Below are 22,902 nucleotides of genomic sequence, written 5' to 3'. Positions count from 1 at the left end.
CAGAGCTGTTAACATCAATTTTAGTTTTGCAACTCCATGAAGTGGCAAATTATTCTGCTTTCAAAGAGTCAAAAGAATTTTTTGTTTCATAGAGATTTTATATCATAATGCAGGGCCTCCAGGATGCTATTGCAGGCACGAGTCTGTATGTGGTTAGTCCCAATGATGACTTCGATGACGTCAAGAAAGCAGCTATAGAAGAGATGAAATCTGTCACAAAAGCTGCTTCGGAAGGTATGAAATCAGTCATGAGCAAGGTTGACAAAACTTGTAGGGGAGTTTGTATTCAAGCATCTACCTGGGGCTCATTGGAAGCACTGCTGGCATTTTTCATATCCTCAAAAATGAGCATTCCTGTTAGGGATAAGCATAGGTCCTGTGCATAAGAAGGATGTAGTAACGGCCAGCATAATGCTTGACAAAAAAAAGGAGTATGCGGCTATCTTGGCATTTGATGTTAAAGTGACATCGGAGGCTCAGGAACTTGCAAATAAACTGGGAGTGAAGATTGCTGCTTAAAGCCTATTATAAGGTAAAATAATTTGAACTTTGCTACTTTTTTCATTTATTTTAACAGGGTAAATGTCAGTAATATTGGTCTGCTTACGGTTGCTTCAAATTTTCAGGATGATATGTCTCGTAAAGACTGGAACTTGGTTAAGGTGCTGAAGAAAATTTTTAAGATACCATAAAGTGATGAATATTGTTCTATGAACGATTGGGCAGTTGAGTACTGCTCTTGGAATAATGCAGTCAATCTTTCTTTCATGCTAAGTTTTGTTAATAATTTTTTCATAGATACTTTGAGATAATCGATAACATGAATCTTTTAATTTCTTCGGATACTGATTCCAAATTCTGGGATTTTCTTGATCTTTCATTTGTTAGAAATTGGTGCCTGAAGCCTGAAGCCAAACAAACATATCGGCAGTTTTAAACAGCGACAAGTACCTTGGACAGCCAATGATTCATTTAAAATAAATTTAAGAAAGAAAAAAAGAGAGAACAGTAACATATGACATCTCAAATACGGCCAAAGGTTCAAGCTACAAAATGTGCCAAGCCATGTTGTTGAGCAAGCGTGCCTTTGGAACTTCCATCTTCATCAACTCTATTTTCTTCCAGCAAAACAATAACCAAGCAAATGCGATTAATCCTTATTAAAGCAATAATTAATTCTAAAGTGCATGAGAACGGTAAGCAATTAGTGAGGGAGGACATGTTATCATCAACCAAACCGGCCACTTTGGTTTTGCAATGTATTATCTCTCTCTATTTTTAGTGGGGTTCACTGTAACTCACAAATGCTTTATCGGATAAAACTTGGTGCGACAGGCTGCCTGTCGCACCAAGTTTTAATGCGACAAGCAGCCTATCGCCAGATTCACCCACGACTCAGTTCACTGAAACTCTCGAGCAAGTTCAAAAAATAACTCATACCACTAAGTGATGCCGATTAGTGTTGGATCCAGATAGATTATAATCAGATTTCACTTTTATCGTTGTCTTTTGCCGTCGCCGTTGGTTGATGATTAACGAGTGGAAAGCTGCCTTTGGTTTGACGATATGGGAGAAAGAAAGTTGCTTTTGGTCTGTGAAGAAGGGTAATTTGGGGAGAAAAGTGTGTGTTTGACTAATGTTGATAGAAAAAAATTGAGAGAGTTAATTGTGAAAATAACAAAACTTTTATGGTTATTTTTGTAAATTTCCCCTATCTCTACTTAATGTTATAATCTAACGGTAATCGTCAGTGCCCTGTGCGGAAGTAACCACTGCCCAGACAAATAGGTATATAAGGAAATAGTATTTAATTGAATGAGAATTCTATTCAAAGCAAGTCAAGAGTTGTTGGGTTTTGGACTGTAGTCTCCATCTCCTCAAGAAGCCGAATGGACAGAAAAATCGATTTTCAAATCCTAGATATAATCAAGGTAAGTTAAAAATAATTTTGACAACTAGAAATGATCCAGGTAAGTAAATAATTCCCCATATATGCAGCAATGCGCGTGAAAATGAGAGGAAAAAAAAGTTAATATTTATTATATATTTTCAAGAAAATAAATAAGGAAAATTGAGACGACTGAGGGTGAGGAAGGCTGCCTAGAAAGAAAAGCGAATTAAAGAAAGTGATCGAGAAACAAAATAAATAAAAAAGAATGGCAGAGAGAAACAATATGTGGGGAGGTTCGTTTGAAATAAGGGCAGCGGAAGATGAAGATGGGGAGTGCAACAACGATGGGGCAGCATCGACTGCGTTGGAGGAGGAGGTGAAGCAGAGCTGGTTGTTGAGGCCAGATATTGAGAGAGAAAGGACAAGGAAGAAGAAGAAGAAGAAGTTTATTATAAACAGCATGATGGTTAGGACTCTGGCCGTTTTGGCTGCTGTTGTTATTATTATTCTCATTGTTGTCGTCACCTGTCGCCGCCGCCGCCACCATCCGATTCCCGGCCCCGACAACTATACTCTTGCCCTTCCATTGTCTCTCATGTTCTTCGATGCCCAACGATGTACGTCCCTTTTTCTTCACGCTTCGTTTTATTTATTAATTTGCATCAACAAGCTAACTAATTCTTATTATCTAATTCCTCGCTGTCTGCCTCTAATCTGTATGGTTTGTCTATCCTAATTACAGGTTACAAATGTTAATTGTACGTTACATCATACCATTTTATTAGAGAATTGTGTTCCCGCGTCTTAAATTTCCAAGGTCCTTAACATTTTATGAATCCACAGTTTCATTTCTGTATACTTGGATTAAATCTTCATTTTGAAGTAACACTAAGATTATTAATTTGTAATAGTCTAGTATGGAACCAACCATGCCGAGATATAAAATATATTATAGAGCCTAAATCTATGGCGTCTGATCATCGCCCCAAAAAATTATAATAATTTATGTCTTCGTGCTAGTTTGGCTGAGTCTCATTGTCCTTATTGTTGTGTTTATTATATATGTAGCCGGAAGACTCCAAAGGAATATTTATAATAATGTTTCATGGAGAGGGAACTCCTGCTTGCAGGATGGCCAGAAGACGTTTATTAACAATCTCGTAGGTGGCTATTACGATGCTGGTGATGCAATCAAGTTAAGCTTCCCCACATCTTTTGCCATGACGATGTTAAGTTGGAGTGCTCTTGAATATAGCACAAAATATGAAGCCAATGGGGAGCTCGACCATGTCAAAGATATCATCAAATGGGGCACAGATTACCTCCTCAAGACCTTTAACTCCTCTGCTGATTCAATTAACATGATTGCCTCACAAGTTGGGGGAGGTGATCCTTCTTCTAAGGACACGGATCCTCATGATCTAAATTGTTGGATGCGTCCCGAGGACATTGACAACAATGATCCTCGGCCTGTATATAAATGCTACAATTGCCCAGCCCTGGCAGCAGAAATGGCCGCTGCATTAGCCGCTGCATCAATTGTTTTCAAAGATAATCAGGACTACTCAATTAAACTAGTCCATGGAGCTAAAATTCTCTTTCAATTTGCTACAAAAAGACAAGGCGGAGACTATGCTGGCAAGCCAGACGCACCTTCCGTTTACTACAACTCCACCGGCTTCTGGGATGAGTTTGTTTGGGCTGGAGCTTGGCTATATTGTGCAACTGGGGATTCTTCCTATCTTCAGCTTGTTACCACACCCGCCCTTGCCAAACATGCTGATGCTTTCTGGGGAGGCCCTCATCACAGCGTACTTAGCTGGAACAGCAAGTATGTTGGAGCTCAGCTGCTTCTAACCCGCATGAGATTGTTTCTGAGATACGGGTATCCATATGAAGAGATGTTACGAACATTTCAGAACCAAGTAGAAGAAACAGTGTGCTCATACCTACCGAATTTCCTAAGCTTCAAGAGAACCAATGGAGGCTTGATCCAATTAAACCATGCCAGGCCCCAGCCTCTACAATACATCGTAAATGCAGTTTTTTTTACTACCCTTTACATGGATTATCTTGAAGCTTCAGAGATACCTGGATGCTTTTGTGGACCTCAATTTTATACAAGGACGGCTTTCCGCAGTTTTGCCAAGACTCAGATGGATTACATACTTGGCAAGAACCCTCAGAATATGAGTTACATTGTAGGATTTGGTACTCGTTTCCCACAGCATGTACTCCACAGAGGAGCATCCATTCCGAAAAACAACATCAAATATAATTGCCAAGGAGGACGGAAATGGAGAGACAGCGCAAAGCCGAATCCAAATGTAATTATTGGAGCCATGGTTGGTGGCCCTGATCAGAATGATGGTTTCCTGGATAGTCGGTCCAACTACAATTACACAGAGCCAACAATAGCAGGAAATGCAGGGCTGGTAGCGGCACTTGTGGCTTTGTCAGGTGAAAAAACTGCACAGATTGATAGGAACACACTATTTTATGCAATTCCTCCCCCGCTTACACCCCAACCTCCACAGCCTGCAACCTAGAAACCTTGAAATTTTATCCAAGTCCTTAGTTCTAGTTGTGGTTAGATAAACATGCGGCAAAACAGAGAAAAGAAAGGAACTTATGCAGCTTGGTGATCGGATTTTCTTTTTAATACAAATAATGCAAGCAAAATTCTTCCTCAATAAAATTTTATTAACTCGATTTTAAATCCCACAATTATCAGCTACCCTTTCTATCAAATCAATTTAAGCTTGAGATGCCATGAACCGAAGAAGCACTGCTTTATGTTTTATAGAGCTATCCGTTGCATCTTGTGAATTAAATATTACTGAAAGTCTAAAATCTTGTATTATAAATTTAAATGATTCGAGATAAAGCTTATTGAATAAATTTCAATTTAACAACTTGATATCAAAAAAATAGCAAACGATACTGCCGCCGAGGCCTTCGTTTCACGGTTTCATGTCCAATTCTCCATGGCTCTTTCTCCTCTCTGGCTCTGCTATGGTAATATATTATTTGACTAGAGAAACGAAACGGTGTCGCCTCTGCCTTCATTTTTCTATGGATCTTGCCGGGCCCAATGTCTCGCAGTGTCACGCTGCATTTCAGAACATCCCTGCCCGATCTTAATGATTAGGAATTTTAGATACAAACATAAATAGAAAATTCTAGAGAGGGAAATATCACACAATCTTGATTTGTTCCCGAAATTGGCTGGGCAGCAAAGCCGTGAGTGTTTTCAAGAGTTATTGAATATGTGATGAAGTTAACCCTCTATTGTGATATTTAAAAAATCTAGAATATTTAATAAGTAGAAAAATAAAATAAAATCCTTAATTATCATTTCTCAAATTGCTACCCTTTTCTTTTGCATTGTCTAAACTTAAGTTTTTGTTTCTTTTTTTCCTTAATAAGTTTGATTACGGTAATCATTGCCTTTTTAAGTCTTGTTTGACAATATTTAAAATCATTTCACACATGTGTGAGCATGATTTAAAATCAATAATTATTTTTTATATTATTTTATATTTTCATTTAACTAATAAAATTATGTTGCATAAATTCATACAAAATAAATTTATAAAAAAATTTATAACTCTATCATCACTTCTGATATCCACATTTAATAATTATATATACATGAATGAAATAGTTAATTGAAACAATAATAAATATTTCATACCAAACAAGAACCTCAATTAGAGAGTGAGAAAAAACTTAAAAGCTAAATGCCAAAATTTTTTTTTAATAACATCTATGCAATTTTTTTAATTTCTTTATTTGGCATGCGTCTTCTTCATTTTTCAAACTACAAATACTTATATATAAGAAAAAGAAAAAGAAAAAGAATTTGTCCATTCAAATGGTCTGTTTTTTCTCATTATTTTAAGCCATTACGGCAGAGGGTCGTTAGGGTTGCCCCCACTTCAAATTCAAAATTCAATGGCATTTACGTAATTAAATCTTCATTTAGGCCTAATTGCACATTAAGAGTTAGTTGAACCCCTTTATAATGACATCGACCTCGTCGTTTCTTCTCCGTCCGATTTGAATCAGATCATCAATTTCATTCGAATAAAAATCCAAAATCCGCCTCATCGTCATCTGTCGTCTCGTCTCTCGCACTCTTTTCCTCAGTACATCGTTGCTGCTCTCTTTCCTTTCCCTCTTTTCTTTCTTGCAAAACCAACCGATCAGATTCAGCGGCTATCTCAAAGCATTTTAGTGTTTCCGATTACTAGATTCGATTAGAATTTCTAAACACACACGCACAAAAAGAAAGAAAGAAAAAACGACATGTCGCTTAGACCGAACGCAAGAACCGAGGTTCGCAGGAGCAAATACAAGGTAGCCGTAGATGCGGAAGAGGGACGGAGGAGGAGAGAAGACAATATGGTGGAGATCCGAAAGAACAAGAGAGAAGAAAGCTTGCTCAAGAAGCGACGCGAGGGACTTCAAGCTCACCAACCACTTACCAACTCCGCCGCTCTCGATAACAAGAAGGTCTTGTTGCTTCACTTTTTCTTTCTTTCTTCCTTTCTTTTTCTTGATAATTTGTCGTCTGAAATTAACATGTCGAATTTCAAGTGACGATTAGGGTTTACGTTTTGTCCACTTTTTGTTTATTCTTTTTGTTAGTGATGCATAAAGTAAGTGACCACGCAGTCGAATACAAAATTGAAGCTTCTCAGTTATTGAGACCTAGATTTTAGGCCATGTTATGGTGTTGGATTGACTGTTTTGTCTGCTTTTCTCTCCTGAAACCAATGGATCCTATGTTCTTTATAATCCAATTGCAGTTAGAAAGTCTTCCAGCTATGGTTGCAGGCGTTTGGTCTGATGATAGAAACATACAGCTCGACGCAACCACTCAGTTCCGGAAGTTACTCTCAATAGGTTTGATATTGCATCTTTTATATGCGTATGATGGAGTTTTTTTATCCTTTCTTTTCTTTTCTTCTTTTTTCTTTCCCCCTCAAGTTGTGTACTTGGTTGTGTTTTTAATTGTATTCAGAACGCAGTCCTCCAATTAATGAAGTTATACAATCCGGTGTTGTTCCTCGCTTTATAGAGTTTCTTTCAAGGGATGACTTTCCACAGCTTCAGGTTTCAATTATTTCATGTGTTGTTTTGACTTGAGATTTGAATGCATTTTAATTAGTTTATTTGTTGACCAATTTTTTTTCCATTGTTTCTTCTCTTGTTGTTTTGGTGCTGTTCAGTTTGAGGCTGCCTGGGCTCTTACAAATATTGCTTCTGGAACATCAGAAAACACCAGAGTGGTGATTGATCATGGGGCTGTCCCCATATTTGTCAGACTTCTAAGTTCTCCCACCGATGATGTTCGTGAGCAGGTATAGGTTGCATATGGTCCTGTCTTAACTTATGCTTCTTTATCGCATTTTTTCTTCTTTCATTGATATTTAGTCTAAAATGTATATTTGGGATTGTAGGCTGTTTGGGCATTGGGAAATGTTGCTGGTGACTCACCTAAATGCCGTGATCTTGTTCTTAGTAATGGGGCCTTGATGCCATTGCTGGCACAATTCAATGAGCATGCCAAGCTTTCTATGTTGAGAAATGCAACATGGACATTATCGAACTTCTGCAGGGGCAAACCACAGCCTTTGTTTGAGCAGGTTGGACCTTTAAGTAAAACTTTTGGGCTTTATGTGCTTTTACCCCTTATTCTGGTTTCCTGATATTGTTGCTGATAACTGGTGCTTTTGAATTTCTATGAACAGACAAGGCCTGCCCTTCCAGCTCTGGAGCGTCTTATACATTCAAATGATGATGAAGTGCTCACAGATGCTTGCTGGGCACTATCTTATCTTTCAGATGGTACCAATGACAAAATCCAAGCTGTTATTGAGGCAGGTGTTTGCCCCCGCCTAGTTGAACTTTTACGGTGAGTATTGCATGTTCTTTTTGGTGTAACTGGTATTTCATGTTCTTTTCGGTGCCAGTATTTCATTTTCCATGAGTTTTAACGAGATATCACTTGTGAAATCTGAATCCTATTAACCTTTCTTCTTATTGGCAGTCATCCATCTCCATCAGTGCTCATCCCGGCTCTTCGCACAGTTGGAAATATTGTCACTGGTGATGATATGCAGACTCAGGTATTTTTAGGCTCTAAAACATTATACTCATCCAATTTTTGAAATGACATTCTATTGGGAAAGTGCTTTCTTTCATGACAAGGTAGTGGTTTTAATATCAGAACCAAATAACTTTGATAATATTTGGGCTTGTACTTCTACATCACTTCTTGGTTTTTTTTCGTAGTGGAATGATGAAATTGTTTGGATGTTACTTGTATTAGTTCATACAAAATATGGAAGTTGAAATGATCTAGTGAGACATACTAGACATTTGTGGGAGTACGTTCTAGGCGTGTATCTTGACTTGCTGTTTTCAATTAATTGTTCTTGGAGGTAACTTGGTTTGTATCTGCTGCTTTTTCTGGTTCTAAAAATAATCCCCATTGTATTTAAAGTTTATATCAGCTGTATCTTAGTATAAGTCTGCCCTGCTCTCTTGGGCCTCAGATTGCCTGATTAGAGGATCACTTATCAGCAGGGCACTACTTTAATTTGTGATTGGTGATATTGTTTGTTTGCTGTAGAATGTGGCTTTTATAATATTCTTAGTTAAAGCTCAATTAGTTCTTTCAGTAATATCTGCTAAGCAGATTGTGAGGTTAAACAAAATTTATTCCTCAATTCTCTCTTTGCTATGCTATGAATATCTCTTAATGGTTTTGGAAGGATTTGTTAGGCTAATAGAAGATTTAAACCTTGGATTATGTAGCAAATTCTTGTCTATGGTGAAAGAAAATGCTTGAGCTTGTAGTTCTGCGTTTTGTGTATTTGGCTATTTGCTTTCTGAGTGGTGTTTGATCCCTTTATTTTTTGACAGTGTATAATAAACCATCAAGCTCTGCCATGCCTTTTGGACCTGTTAACACAAAATTATAAGAAGAGCATCAAGAAGGAAGCTTGTTGGACCATTTCAAACATCACTGCTGGAAATGTAAATCAGATACAGGTGAGCAAGTCATCCATATTGTTATCATAAAGCTGCAGATATTTTTATTGCATTTATGAGCTTTGTTGCCTGAAAAACATACAGGCCATAATTGAAGCTGGTATCATAGGGCCCCTTGTTAATCTGCTTCTAAATGCTGAGTTTGAGATCAAGAAAGAGGCTGCATGGGCTATTTCAAATGCGACATCTGGTGGCAGTAATGAGCAAATTAAGTATAAATTCTTTTACGTGTCAAGAACTTGTTTGCCTTCTTTATTGTTTTCATACATACTAATAATCATTTTATTATTTGGTAGGTTCTTGGTGAGCCAAGGGTGCATCAAGCCACTATGTGATCTACTAAACTGTCCGGACCCTAGAATTGTAACAGTTTGCCTGGAAGGGCTTGAGAACATTTTGAAGGCTGGGGAAGCTGAGAAGAATATGGGTAACACAGGTGGTGTAAACTTGTTTGCCCAAGCTATTGATGATGCGGAGGGGTTGGAAAAGATTGAAAACCTTCAGAGTCATGACAACACTGAGATATACGAGAAGGCAGTGAAGATTCTTGAGACATATTGGGTGGAGGAGGATGAAGACGAGCCTTTACCCCCAGGTGATGCTACCCAAGCTGGATTTGGCTTTGCAGGCAATGGACTTCCTGTTCCATCTGGTGGATTCAACTTTGGTTGAAGGTTTGTAACCATTCAGTCCACAACCATTTGTTTTAGATGTACTTACAAACAGAAGTTGAGTTGGGAAGTGCTAGGTGGACAGTACCTTCTGGCGGGGTATTGCCTAACCATTGGTTGGAATTTTTTTTTCATTAACAACATTCTGAGAAAAGAAAAATCACATGTTTTGATTTAATTGGATAGGTGGAATTAGTTTGATAAATTATACTGGATGCAACACTTTGGGTGTGTTATAGTTGGAACTGGCCAGACGCTTGCCTAGCGATATACTAGCAGTAAGATAGGATATTTTACTTGGGACTGGTGTTAGGTGTTGCTTTTGGTCATTTAGACAGTGAACATTTTCTTTCTGGTACTTGGGGTTTAAGTAGGTCAAATATTAAGAGGTGGATTTATGAGTTTGACCCATCTTTAGAAAAATAAAAATGTTCCTGATTTCAACATGACACTGTTTGTGATTTGCAGGAAAACAATTGGATGTGGAATGAAGTTCAGAGTCCAGGTCTGGTGTCTATGATCATCAATTTCATGTGGGGGGAGGCTCCTTTTGCTGTTCTTTGATCTAGTTTTGGTCCAGATTCAAAATTGGTTGAAGATAGGCTGAGTAATGTGTCATTTTCAAGGGTCAAGTAAAAGAGTGGTGAACAAAGATGGGGAAATTACACAGTATAGTCTCTTTTCGTTTTCTTTTAGTAGTCTTTTTTTTTTCAGTGTCCTAGTTCCTGAAAGCAAGAGTGGGGCATGCTGCTGCCGATTTAAACTTGTGCTGTTTACTGGTTTATGACTAAGAGCAATGACAGAAAATAGATATATTTCTGTTCTCTTAGAGGTGTTTTCTTCTTCTTTTCTTTCTTAGTGCTGGCATGATTTTGTATTTGACCAAGATAAGCATATTTTTTAGTTTGAAGAAGGAATTTTGGTTGTGTATTATGCAAAATATACTAGGATTAATGAAGTGTATTGTATTGTTTCGGTAACTTCTAGGTCATTATGCCTGCTTGTTAAGTGTTGATTTCTATTGGAACCAGGTACGGAACCATCCCGGCATCCCCCATTTTGCGCACACGCTGTTAATTAATAATGATGGAAGGGCTTAAAGGTAGTTTTATTTGTAGGTTTGAGGAATGTAGAATCGGAATTGTTACTATTGTTTTACTTTTAAAATGGGTAGGAGAACGAGAATGAGAATGAGTTAATGGGTTCCACAGGAACAAAAACTTGATTTCTTCGGGGATATTAAAAAACCCTCCCCAATTTTCTATATTTTCCAATTTACCCTCATTTGAAAAAACTGAACTGTTGCATCTGCCGTCACTGGTCGCGCAGTCGCTAACAGCAAGCCATCGATCTCGCGTCGAAGCAGCAGCATCCGCCGTCGTTCTCGCATCGAAGCGGCAGCAACCCCAAGTCATCAAATCGGCATTGCAGCACCCCAAAATCAAAGCCAGCAACCGCTGACCCTTTGCCAGCCGTCGATCTCGCGATTATTATTGTTATTAGCAGTTGTTTTTTTTTTTTTTGATTTCATCAGTTGCTGTTGTTATTATTGTTATTATTATTTTTATAATAACAATTATCTAAGGTATGTTTAATATATTATATTATGGAGTATTAAAATATGATTTATATTAAATTAATACTAGTACTATATTTAGAAAAAAATGAAAATGGGTTAGTGCTAATGTGGCAGTTACTATGAGTCGCGTCTGATGCGGCAGTTAGCTTGCTTTTTTTTTTTTGCTTGCTTTTTTTGCTCTTTTTCTTTTGCTTTTGCTTTATAATAATAATAATAATAAATAAATAAATATAACTTTTTAATATAATATGATATTATATACTTTTTATTTTTACATTATAATTATTAATACAAATTAATAAATATATAATTTTTTATTTAATAATATTATATTTTTATATTATAATTTATTATTAAATTTATAATTTATTATGACTAATAATAAATATTTAAATGTGAATAATATCAATTTAAAATTAATAATATAAATAATAATATATTTAAATATATAATATATAATATTAATATAATATAAAACTTATTTAAATTAATTTTAAAAAATTAATACAATACAATGTAGCACCAAACATTGTACAATATTATTATAATACAGTGCTAACGCAATACGATATAATACATAAGGGTGGCAAAAATATCCGCTCGAGTGTGGTCCCCGATTAGAACCCAAACCATACTTGGGCGTTGTTACTTGGCCTGGGATGAAGCCAAGCCGGTCTTAATTGATAAACTCGAAACATTGCTCGAACCCATATTTTATTAAAAAAATATTTTAAAAAATATATATTATTTTAAATATTTATATTTATTTGACTCATCCATTACACATATCTAAAGTTTTAAACACTTAAAGTTTATATTTTCATGTTAAACTTTATTGAAATAAATTAAAACTTATAAAATTACAAAAAAAATAAAAAACTATGCATATATAATATTAAAAAATACAAAATCCGGGTACCCGACTTGCTTGAGCATCTGAGCCGGGTCCGAGCATTGCGATACTCGGACCCGAAACCCTAATAATACAATACATTAGCATTAAAATAATATAATACAATATACCAAACGCAACCTAAGAACATTACTTACAATAATTCACTTAAATTTCAAGATATATAAAATAAATACAGGAATATTTATCATTACGGCTTTTATATATGTTAATATCTTATTCTAATTAGGGATGGCAAAAATTCCCACGGGAACGGGTACCCTCGGGGATTTTTCCCATTCGGGAAGGGTATGGAGATAATTTCATACCCAATTTCTTATTCGAGGAAGGGACGAGGAAATTTTTTTACCCAATTTCTTATTCAGGGAGGGGACGGGGATGAGGTGGAATCCCCATCCTCTACCCATTTCCCCATTTTAATTTTTAATTTAATTTTTATTTTTTAAAATTACTAGTAAATAAATAATAAAATTTGAATTATAAAATTATAAGTATTGGTAAAAATAAAAAAATATTAAAATATTTATATTATTAAACTTTTAGGCCTAATTAACTAATTAAAGTCCTAAATTTTTATTTAGGATATTAAAAAGACCGGACAGATTATATTAGCCCAAAACTTTTGTTTTAATTTTAATATTCATTAAATATTTTAAACTTAAATCTATTTTTTATTTATCTTAAATCTATTTTTTATTTATTTTTAGATGTTATAATTGCCCACAACAAATCACAATTTTAATATCTAATCTAATATAATATTTGTTCTTGATTTGCTTTGACTTAACTATTGTGTTGTAAAGAAAATAATCCACATTTATAAAGTGTCCACGCCACCATTGAAAAGTTAATTTTGAATCTAAATTTAATTTTATTTATAACAATTTTGTATTAGGCTATTAATTTGTTCACGATAGTTTGTATCCTTTGCATGCTACGTTACTTACTAATTTAATGTATGTGATTTTTATAATGGATATTAATTTAAGATATATTTCAAACTTTATTTTTATTTGAATTTTTTAGTTTAATATGATTAACTCAAAATCAAAAATAAAAAATATATATTAATTATTCGGGGATCGGGGACCCTCAGGGATCCCCTGTTATTATTCGAGGAGAGAATGAAAATTTTCTTAAATAATTTTAATGAGGATGGAAAAGAACAGGGACATACGCAAAATATCGAAAATAAATACAGGGAGATTGGTCCCCTCCCCACCCCCATTGACATCCCTAATTCTAACTCTCATTTTAATCTATTCTAGTTTTATTCGATTCTTATTTTCAATTAATAAACGCACCATAGTTGCTGCATCTGCAATCCTCTGAGCGCTTTAAAGTCTTCTAGAATTTTGTAAACTTCTGAAGATTTCTGAGTCGCATAGTAAATTGGATGGTAAATTAGACGGTGAAATATGACGCCGTCTTACTAAGAAGACGACGGCATGGATTTGACAAGCGAAGTTTCCTCCAGTAATACGACGGCTGTAGACGTTTTCCTGCCAAGTACATAAATCATTCCGACGAAAATGCCCATCTTTGCATTAACTTATTTCGTGATGAATGATCGATGATCGTGTAAGCGGGGGTATCTAGAAAGATCTTGGAAGTAACCTCATGCTTTAAACCGACTTCCATACTTAACACTTGGGCAAGGCGGTACTATTTTTGGACAAGCTCATGGTGTCTTTCCCCTTTGATATTTACTACAACAGTGCCACTATTGTTTTAGAACCAAACTGTTGTTCCAACCTTCCTTACTTAACACGCGAGCAAGGCGGTACTATTTTGGACAGCTCACGGTGTCTTTACCCTTTGATACTTACTACAACAGTGCCACTACGTGAGCAAGGCGGTGCTATTGTTTTAGAACCAAACCAAGAGCCCAGTTACTACTATTAACTATGACCCTGTCCCTGCATTACTACCATACCATACAACCAGCGGTGTATCAAAAAAGAGAGATGAAAAGCCAACTATCTTGCGGTGAGGTAGATGAGTACGACCCTTCTGGATTGGTGTATTGTTGGTGGAGATCAGCAGCAAAGTTTGATGAATGCGTTAAACTCAAGCTTGACCTCCCCAATGTTTCAACACTGACACCTAGGCTCAGAGTGCTTAGAGAAATGGAGAGGTTGGCCCTGATTGCACCGGACGGACTCAATGAGCTTCGACACAAGTTTCTCAGCTATCGTTCTGGTGACTTCTGGATACCAATTGGAGGGATTCAAAAGGGAGGAATGGACATTCCTCCAGTGATCACCATTCTCTTGATGGGTTTCTCTGGTTCAGGAAAAAGCTCGCTTGTCAACCTTATGTACAGTGTTCTTAGTCGTTCTGGACTTGTACTCTTCGCTCAAACATCATCGGGTAAGCTGCAAGCGATTTTCTCATGATCTGAGTTTTCTCTGAGCAAAATACTTGGATAATTGGTAACTATATATATATATATATATATATGAAGATAGTTAAATCTCAACTATAAATTATCACTAATGAACACGTGGGATATGATGTAGAAAACTGAATCAAGAGAGATCCTGATTTCACATTACATTATGCTGATGTAGTTATCATTTTTCCATTGCAGGAAATTCTTCGCACACCATAACTATGTATATGGAAGAGCACAATGTGATGAGGTCACTGCAAAGTGGATTTTGTGTGTACGATTCCAGGGGGTTTAATTACAATCGAGTGCATGAAGGTCTAGAGGAACTGTCATCTTGGATGAGCGAAGGGGTACATCATAATCAGCGGTGCTTGAGATCAGATGATTGTGCATTAATGAAAAACGATGCAGAAATTGATGACTTAAAATCATCTCCTAAGTACGTGCTTAGGAGGGTGGATTTCGCAATGGTAGTATCTAACATAGCTGAGATCTATAAAGCTTTAAAAGCGGGTGATTCCAAGCCTTTAGATGCCACCAAACGGCTCTTCAGTGCACCTGGTTTGAGAAAATGCAGTAAGATTTCCTTCTGTATCTTGGTTTGTTTCTCTTAGTACTTGCTTTATTACATGTAATTATGATTGTTTTATAGCCACATATACTTAATCGATTACTAACTTGTTGAAGTTGGCATCGCATTGAAGCTTTCCTGAAGCACATATTAGGACACCAATCCTTATTAGTGCTTTTTTAGCAAAACTTGTTGCACAGTAATTTCAGACTAAAAAACCACAAGTTTCAATTCATCGATTCTCAGTGAAGAGTCCGATCCTCGTATCATTTCGTCGATAATGTAGCTGATGCCTAGAGTCCTTGCTCCTCGTATGACGTTTTTCTTTCTTTTTCTTTTTTTTTCCCCTTTTTTGTTTAATGCTGCTATCTCGACTCGTATCTGTAACTATTGAGTCATAATGCATGGCCAGATATACTGTACCAAAAATTGACCATTTAGATCACAGTCAATGGACAAATTGAGCTTCTATTGATTTATACCATCTTTATTGGATAATCGGTGCTACTTTTTGTTTTTATGAAGGGATTAATTAATTAGCATCTCTTCTCATAAATAGCAGCTAAGCTCATTAAAGCAATCCGTGTGATAAAAAAGATGACTCAATGTCAGCTGAATAGTATACTATAAACCTTTATACTGTAGTAGCATAATGTTAAAACCAAAAATTTTACATTATGGGCTTTTATTTCTACTGTGACTGCAGATGAAAATCCCATCTTGATCTTGACACATGGTGACATGTTATCAACTGAGGAGAGGCTCGATGCCAGGTTGAAAATATGTGAATATCTTGGTGTATCTGAGATCAGTGGAGTGTACGACATAGTGTGCCTCACAGAATATGGATTTCCCGCAGAAGAATGTGACCCCGTTACAGCCTACTCCATAGCTGAAGCTATATACAGGGCACTGCTAATATCAGACAGGGGCCACTCACCGAAGAAAACCTTCCGAGACTGGGCGGTTCTCATATTGTCATGTATGCTGTGCTTCATTGCCTCTTTCTTATCTTTGCTTGCTGATCTTTGTTCAAGGCTCGGACAAAGAGGTCAGAAATTGAAGATGTGATAGAGAATTAGAGACTGTTGCTGCTTAGTTGAGGAAGCAATTGTCATGTATTAATTGTATCACCTCTAGACTAGTGATTGGTTATGTACATTCTAAGTTTTAAGTCTGTGGTAGTGACCTAGTGCGATGAACAACACTATATATGTGTGTGTGTGTGTGTGTGTGTGTGTATTTTTGTAAATTTGGTTAAATTTAAAAATAATACTGGGATCTTTTTGGGTTAATCAATTAAGAATAACTTGATTGTGGATGAACGATCAGTTTTTGCAAAAACTTCTGACCTAAAATGACAAATTGTTCTTGTAAAACCGATAGCCTTTAAAATTTGCTAAAAACTGGTGCCTCCACTTCAAAATCTGATTGCTCTTGCAAAACTTCAATCACTTGTTGCATCTTCTGGAACTAGTTTAAGAAAAAGCAGCGTTAGTTATGATTTTATGTCATCAAGGTGCTTACTGAGTTCAGAGAGAGCATGTTCTTTTTAAAATGAGACAGCGCGCTGGTCATACTTCCGATTCTTTATCGTTAATGTGTTAGTTTGCGAGCTGGTATCATCAAAAGTTCCTGGCTCGATCCCACGGATTTTGTTGAAAAATATTAAAAGGTGAAATGAGTAAAAAAAAAAAAAAAACATAACGCATCAGGTTTTTTTATTTTTGAATTTTTTAGTGGGAGGCAGAGCAGCCATATCACTCCGTAATATTTGTGGGTTGTTTTGGTATTTGCAGGGCTTTTGGACCACATTACGGTTGTGAAGGGTGTCAATTTATTTGTTCCGTATCGTGGGTTCCTCCTCCCCTATATCAGACTTTATGTGTAGACTGCGAGACAAAAAAGAATAAAAAGAAATGGCTGGCCGTCTCTGCATATAAACCTGAACAAATGGCTCGGGTTTGTCTCATCTTGCATCGTCGTCTGGGCTTACTTTTTAAATCTACCTTGAACAACAAAACAAACAACTGGTTCTTTTTTCTAATCAGTGAATCTGTCTCCTGTCGCAACCGCACACATTGGTGTAGTGCTAGGGTGGCTGACCTTCATTATATATATAGAGAGAGTAAATCATCGTAAAAGAAATATATATTTCAAATGCTGTAGTTCCGTTATGCACAGACAGTCAAGTAGTAAATTAAAAATTGTGTAAAATCACCGTGCACGGAATAAATGCGCATTATTAACATTTTTTTTACTCTCAAAATAGCTAATATTTAAATTTAATTAATTAGCTAATAGAATTAGTCTGATCCAAATATGTGGTTATAAGGTTATTTGGTCTTCCCTAAATTGGTTGGGGGTGTCAGTCTATCTTATAATAAGGCATCTTCATTTGCATAATTAGCATGATAATGATGATAATTATTAGGACCTTGTTAAGTTACATTATAATATAACTTACATGGTCCATTAAATTGTAATTAGTGAATTAAAAATAGAATCAACTAAACTATTTTTTAGGTCACTAAATATACATTTTGGATGAATGTAAGTTACATTATCATGTAACTTAACAGCACCCTAATTATTATTATTATTATTATTAACTCACAAGTTCAAACCTAAAATCTGAATTTTAAAAAAGTTAATTCTTCACAGTTGGAACTAAACCTTAGACATCGTATAATTGACATGAGCTGATTAGTTGAAGATGAAATAATTTGTGTAAAAAACTTCTGTTAGACAATTATAATTCCTTGACTTGCTAGGCTGTTTGCCTGGTCACTCAGCGTTTTACTGAGCGGCAGTGCAAATAGATCCACTTACGTACCGACCAAATTAAGTATTAAAATATATAGATATATACACACACACACACACACACACACATATACGTATGCCAGAAGGCCCAGAACATCAAAAAAAAAAAAAAAAACCAAATGTAACATAAGCTTACCCCAAAATTCTGGACCCATGTGTAGACTCTTAACATATGTAGACGGTAGACCTGGTCCGTGTCACATCGACCCCGGTAATATAATCCTGCATATTCGTTAATGCATTTTTAACAACAGTAGCGATATTCTCACAAATATGAGCACAAAAGTTTGCACAAAACGACAACTTTTAAAAGGTTCCTCGTACGTGCACCAAACAAGACACACGCACGTTACGTTTTGTTCTCCCTTCACTACAAAAGCTCGATTTTCACTGCAACTGTGCAACTCGATTTTCATTCTAAAAGGCTCCTTTCATTGCAACAAAAACCCAGCAGCTTCGTTCTCCACACAGCAACAGCTTCGTTCTCGGTTGTCCTCACTCTCTTAGCTCGGTTTTCTCTCATTCTTGGTGGCTTCATTCTCCCTCACTCTCTCGGCATCGATCTCCCTCAATCTCTCCCTCAATCTCTCGATCTCAGCAGTAGTATTTTGCCCCATTTCGGGTACTTCACCTAGCCTAACGTGGATCTTAATTTTTGTCATATTTGCCGAATTTTGTGAGCCTTTGAGCAATTAGGTTCTGTTTAGTTCTTAATTTATTCTATTTAAATTTTACAGAGCATATATTGCAATTGCCGATTAATGTTGATTGTGTTGTTCAATTTATTACAAAAGTGAGTTGTTTGCAGCCATTGCAAGAGTATTGTTAGTCTATGCGATTTTTGTCAAGTTGAATGAAATATGAGAAAACCCAGTTGCTTGGTCTGTTCATGTGGCTTAGAGATTTGTGAGTGATTATGCAGTGCATTTGCAACATGGTTTTGCAGCTGAAAATGGTTTGATTGGGAAGGGGGAAATGTTAAGCTTTCTGTGGCATTCAAGCCGTGATTTTGGCGTGCATATGCTCGGTGCTAACAAATGTGACCTTGATTCCATGTTCAGCAATACCTTGTGCTGGGAATGGTATCACTACAACGTGAGGTTCCTTGTCCATTGAAATTAGTTCAAACTTTTCCTTGTGAACCAAAAGTTATACACGATTTAATGCAAAGTTGCAAATAACAGAAAATAATATTTCAACCATAAACGTAATTTTCATTGCAAATAAGAGAAGTTAATACATTAGTTGAATATACAATTTAAATACAATACATATTAAAATACATATAATTATTTGTGGGACATATTTTACAATAATACTTGGTTGCGAACTTTGTTAAAGTTCTCTTTCAAGCAATTCAAATTTAAAAGACAAGCATTCCATTTGATGCCCCAGCTTGCGCACTTCTCCTAGTAAGAGATCAATTTTAATCTCGTTCATATTTCGATCTTCCACCCCTCGACACACAGTATATTCACTGTTCTTCCGATCGTCGTCTAATTCAAATGCCCCACATCCTTTGCACTTCCAAAACTTACGATTCAGATTCTCTCTTGTGCGCGAAGTTCGTAAGATCTTATCATTGCAGCACTTTTCACAAGTTTTTATATGTGGATTTGGAACTTCACTCATGCTAGAGGACATTGTGATAGAAATATCCAACCAATTTAAGCAACTGACAAGGAGATAAAAAAAGTCGTAATAGTTAATGAGCGTTAAGCAACTGGACAGGGAAACAATATAGGACACACCAGCTACTAATCAATTCCAAAAGAAAAAAATAGCAACACACAACAATGTTGCTCTCAAGGTTTTTGTCGACTATCTCCTGCAAACTTAATATCTATCTAATAATGTTTGTCAATCACATCTGAATATTTTTTATTTGCTGAACTAATGACAAAGAATATCACCGCCTCACATTGTTCAAATAATTTGCAACATCACTTGCATGAATCTGTTTTTTAAGCTCAAGTTTACATTATTTAGAATAGTGAATAGCATGAAAAAAAGCAAGATAGTAGCTCAAGTTTACACAAATCTATTGTTTTACCTTCCTTTCACATTGAATTCTGAGTCAAGGAGAAGAAATCCATTTCCCTCAGCATTTCCATCCTTATCTCCAAGGCATGACACCAGGATATCACTAGAAGCAAGGCAATGAGCCGTGTGAGGATAAGATAATCCTGTCTTCTGTACAATATCTGCAGGCTCAACAACTTTATGCAAAGAGGGAGCCCTTGGATTTTTTTGTGTGTCAATTACGTATATACGACCAGATCTGAAAGTAACAACGATAATTTATTTAAATTCTTTTTCTTTACAAATCTTGAAGCATTTATATAATACATGCAATGTGTTTTGATTTTCCTAGATGACCGAAATAGGAAAAATAAATCAATTCGTTCAAAATCCAAAGCTAATATCAATACAACCCAAAATCACTATACCCTCAACAATAACCATTCAAAATCCAAGTGGCCGAAATGGGGCAAAATAATTAATTTTCAATTAATTACAAATTAAAGCAATAAATTGAACACTAACCTTAACAAGCTCCGTTAATTCGGTTGTGTTGGGGTAGAGAGAGTGATGAAACTGAGATCGAGAGATTGAGGGAGAGATTGAGGCAGATCGAAACCGAGACAATGAGGGAAATAGAGCCACCGAGAATGAGGGTGATCGGAGCCGAGAGAGTGTGGCAAAACATATCTAGCGAGAATGAGGAAGTACAGAGCCGAGGACGAGGGAGAATGGTGTCTAGAGAATGAGGAAGCTGCTGGGTTTTTGTTGCAGTGAAAGGAGGCATACGCGAGTGGGAGGAGCTGGGAAGAGCGTGTGTGTTGTTGTGCACGTACGAAGAGCCTTTTAAAGGTGCAAAAAACGCACCGTTTTGTGCAAACGTTTGTGCGCTAATGTGTGAGAACATCATTTTCCTTTTAACAAACCACAAAAATCGTCAGGCCCCTCTTTATCCTCTAAACATAAAGTTTTCGATGATGTGATAGTAATAATTCGATTCTAGATCCTTGCAGATCTTAAAAGACTTTACGAGTAAGCAAAATTAATCGGCGAATAGTAATATTAAAAAAGGATATATATTTTTTTTAGTTTTTTCTCTTAAATCTCTCCCAATCTTTTAAATTTAGTGAAACAAATTAATTTAAGTATTAGTAAAGTGAAGAAAACTTACTTAATTATCAATATTAAAATTAAAATTTAATCTTAATTATTTATTTTATTAAAAGAAACTAAGACATAAAAAATATTAGGAAAGAACTCTTATCGTCTATTGATATGTCCAGCTGCCCACCACAAGAGGAGTTAAAAAGGAGTGTGCAGCCCCAAGATATTATTTTTTTTGAAAAAAATCAAGTTCAGGTGTTATTATGATATCTATTTATTTGTTAAATTTTGAGAAGTAGTTCTGGAGGTATTTATTTAAAAGGACATATGTCTTTATATATAGGTTGTTGTTGTTGTTGTTGTAGTTTCCCTTCGTTGCCAGTTTCTCCGATCCATTGGCTCAAACATAGGTTACAGTTTGTGATCCTCTCCTCTTCTCTCACCCAGTGGCCAGCTTCTTCAATTCCCCTTTTGAACGATCAGTACTAAATAATTTGTGTCTTTGTTCGCTAATTAAATCTCTGTCTAGCGATGTACTCCTTGCTGCGTTAATACCGGTGATAAATCGACCAAAAGATCGATGTTTTAAAGTCACTTACGTACAACGCACTTGATCCTGGCCACAGGGCTCAACCTTCATTCCTTTCTTATAGCTGCTAATTGGCTACAATGGATGTGAAGACAAAAGTGAGTACTGAGTAAGCTTTTGCTCTTTTTGCTCTCTCTCTCATCCCCCAAATATATATATATATATAGGTAGAGAAGGAACTTATGATCAAATCTCCCTTTGCTTTAAAGAAACAGAGAAGAGAGGCTGAGGAGATGATGAAAAGTCCACCAGCAGGTACGTTTAACGAGATGAATAAGAGTTGTATTGATTGCCACACAACAAGAACGCCTCTTTGGAGAGGAGGTCCAGCTGGCCCTAGGGTATATATATATTATATTCCTTCTGTTCAATTTTATCACGGAGTAGCTATTCGGATTGTTATTTGTCGTGGTCCTGATTTCAAATTTTTGACAATTGGTTGGTGTCCAGTCTCTCTGCAACGCATGTGGGATCAGGTACAGGAAAACAAAGAAGCTGGCTCTCTTAGGTCGGGACAAAGGAAGAGCACAGAAGCGTAAAAGAAAGTACAGTAGCAATAATAATAATAAAGGTGCTACCAAGCTTGGAATTTCTCTCAAGGCAGGATTAATGGCTGTAGGAAGCGATATGGGAGAGGAAGAACAAGCGGCCATACTTCTGATGTCTCTATCCTACGGTTGTCTTTATGCTTAATTAGCTTTTCTTCTTTTCTTTTTATTTTCTTTTTAGTATTTTACCAACCTCAGTTACCTCATCACCATTCTTTCTTTTACCTTTTTGCCATCGATGGAATGGATGGTGTAAACGCAACATTTGATGCTCTTGGTTGACTGGATTAGTTTGTTCTTTTTGGTGAAAGCCAATATATTGCTTCTCCTCCGATTACATTAATACTATTATAAGTTGCAATCGGGAAGAAGCCAGTATTCGTGTTAATTGCTATAATAATTCCTCGAAATATTCAATAATTCATTCTTTTACTTTGTACCTCCATGAATTTCTTCCAATTTATCAAGACTATATATTTCAATACAAAAAAAAACAAAATTTAGGAATAATAGCAGAGAATATTTTCCAAAACTGATAATAACAATAATAATGATCTCTTTTAGGATATACTTTGAACCATACTGCTATTTAGTTTTTGGAAAAATTACTAAAATTTTCCTTATATATTAGTAAGAAGCACTTTCACCTAAACTCAAATTGAGTATGATATGTAATCCCTCGTCATTTATAAACATTGTACTCGATTCTTTTACATTAACAGAAGTTG

General features: G+C 36.1%; 4 protein-coding genes across 6 annotated transcripts; all 4 read left to right on the top strand.

Annotated features, from left to right (window-relative positions):
• The first annotated feature begins 2,156 nt into the window (after nucleotides 1–2,156).
• On the top strand, nucleotides 2,157–4,440 carry LOC18049105 (endoglucanase 25). The gene is made up of 2 exons (XM_006444385.1): nucleotides 2,157–2,508; nucleotides 2,960–4,440. Exons 1-2 carry the CDS (start codon nucleotides 2,157–2,159, stop codon nucleotides 4,438–4,440), a joined length of 1,833 nt encoding a protein of 610 aa, XP_006444448.1.
• A 1,454-nt stretch (nucleotides 4,441–5,894) lies between these two features.
• Nucleotides 5,895–10,607, top strand: LOC18049104 (importin subunit alpha). Its single transcript, XM_006444384.2, has 11 exons — nucleotides 5,895–6,409; nucleotides 6,706–6,802; nucleotides 6,921–7,012; nucleotides 7,129–7,260; nucleotides 7,360–7,545; nucleotides 7,651–7,814; nucleotides 7,950–8,028; nucleotides 8,828–8,956; nucleotides 9,041–9,168; nucleotides 9,253–9,630; nucleotides 10,096–10,607. Exons 1-10 carry the CDS (start codon nucleotides 6,203–6,205, stop codon nucleotides 9,626–9,628), a joined length of 1,590 nt encoding a protein of 529 aa, XP_006444447.2. The 5' UTR covers nucleotides 5,895–6,202; the 3' UTR covers nucleotides 9,629–9,630; nucleotides 10,096–10,607.
• Nucleotides 10,608–13,988: 3,381 nt separating this feature from the next.
• LOC18049103 lies at nucleotides 13,989–16,173 on the top strand. The gene is made up of 3 exons (XM_006444382.2): nucleotides 13,989–14,492; nucleotides 14,713–15,090; nucleotides 15,792–16,173. The coding sequence occupies exons 1-3, from the start codon at nucleotides 14,027–14,029 to the stop codon at nucleotides 16,154–16,156; spliced, it is 1,209 nt and encodes a 402-aa protein (XP_006444445.1). The 5' UTR covers nucleotides 13,989–14,026; the 3' UTR covers nucleotides 16,157–16,173.
• Nucleotides 16,174–21,387: 5,214 nt separating this feature from the next.
• Nucleotides 21,388–22,571, top strand: LOC18049102 (GATA transcription factor 16). Of its 3 annotated transcripts, none has more exons than XM_006444381.2 (3): nucleotides 21,388–21,724; nucleotides 21,842–21,967; nucleotides 22,077–22,571. In XM_006444381.2, the coding sequence occupies exons 1-3, from the start codon at nucleotides 21,707–21,709 to the stop codon at nucleotides 22,317–22,319; spliced, it is 387 nt and encodes a 128-aa protein (XP_006444444.1). In that variant the 5' UTR covers nucleotides 21,388–21,706; the 3' UTR covers nucleotides 22,320–22,571. The 3 variants fall into 3 exon arrangements, with proteins under 3 accessions (XP_006444444.1, XP_024045165.1, XP_024045164.1); XM_024189397.1 differs by having other exon boundaries at nucleotides 21,836–21,967; XM_024189396.1 differs by lacking the exon at nucleotides 21,388–21,724 and having other exon boundaries at nucleotides 21,809–21,967.
• Nucleotides 22,572–22,902: the final 331 nt, after the last annotated feature.

This window comes from Citrus clementina, unplaced genomic scaffold (assembly GCF_000493195.1).
Source record: "Citrus clementina cultivar Clemenules unplaced genomic scaffold, Citrus_clementina_v1.0 scaffold_3, whole genome shotgun sequence".
NCBI classification, from domain to species: Eukaryota; Viridiplantae; Streptophyta; class Magnoliopsida; order Sapindales; family Rutaceae; genus Citrus; species Citrus x clementina.
The sequence above is the reverse complement of the archived record's forward strand: the minus strand, read 5'-3'. Positions and strand labels throughout refer to the sequence as shown.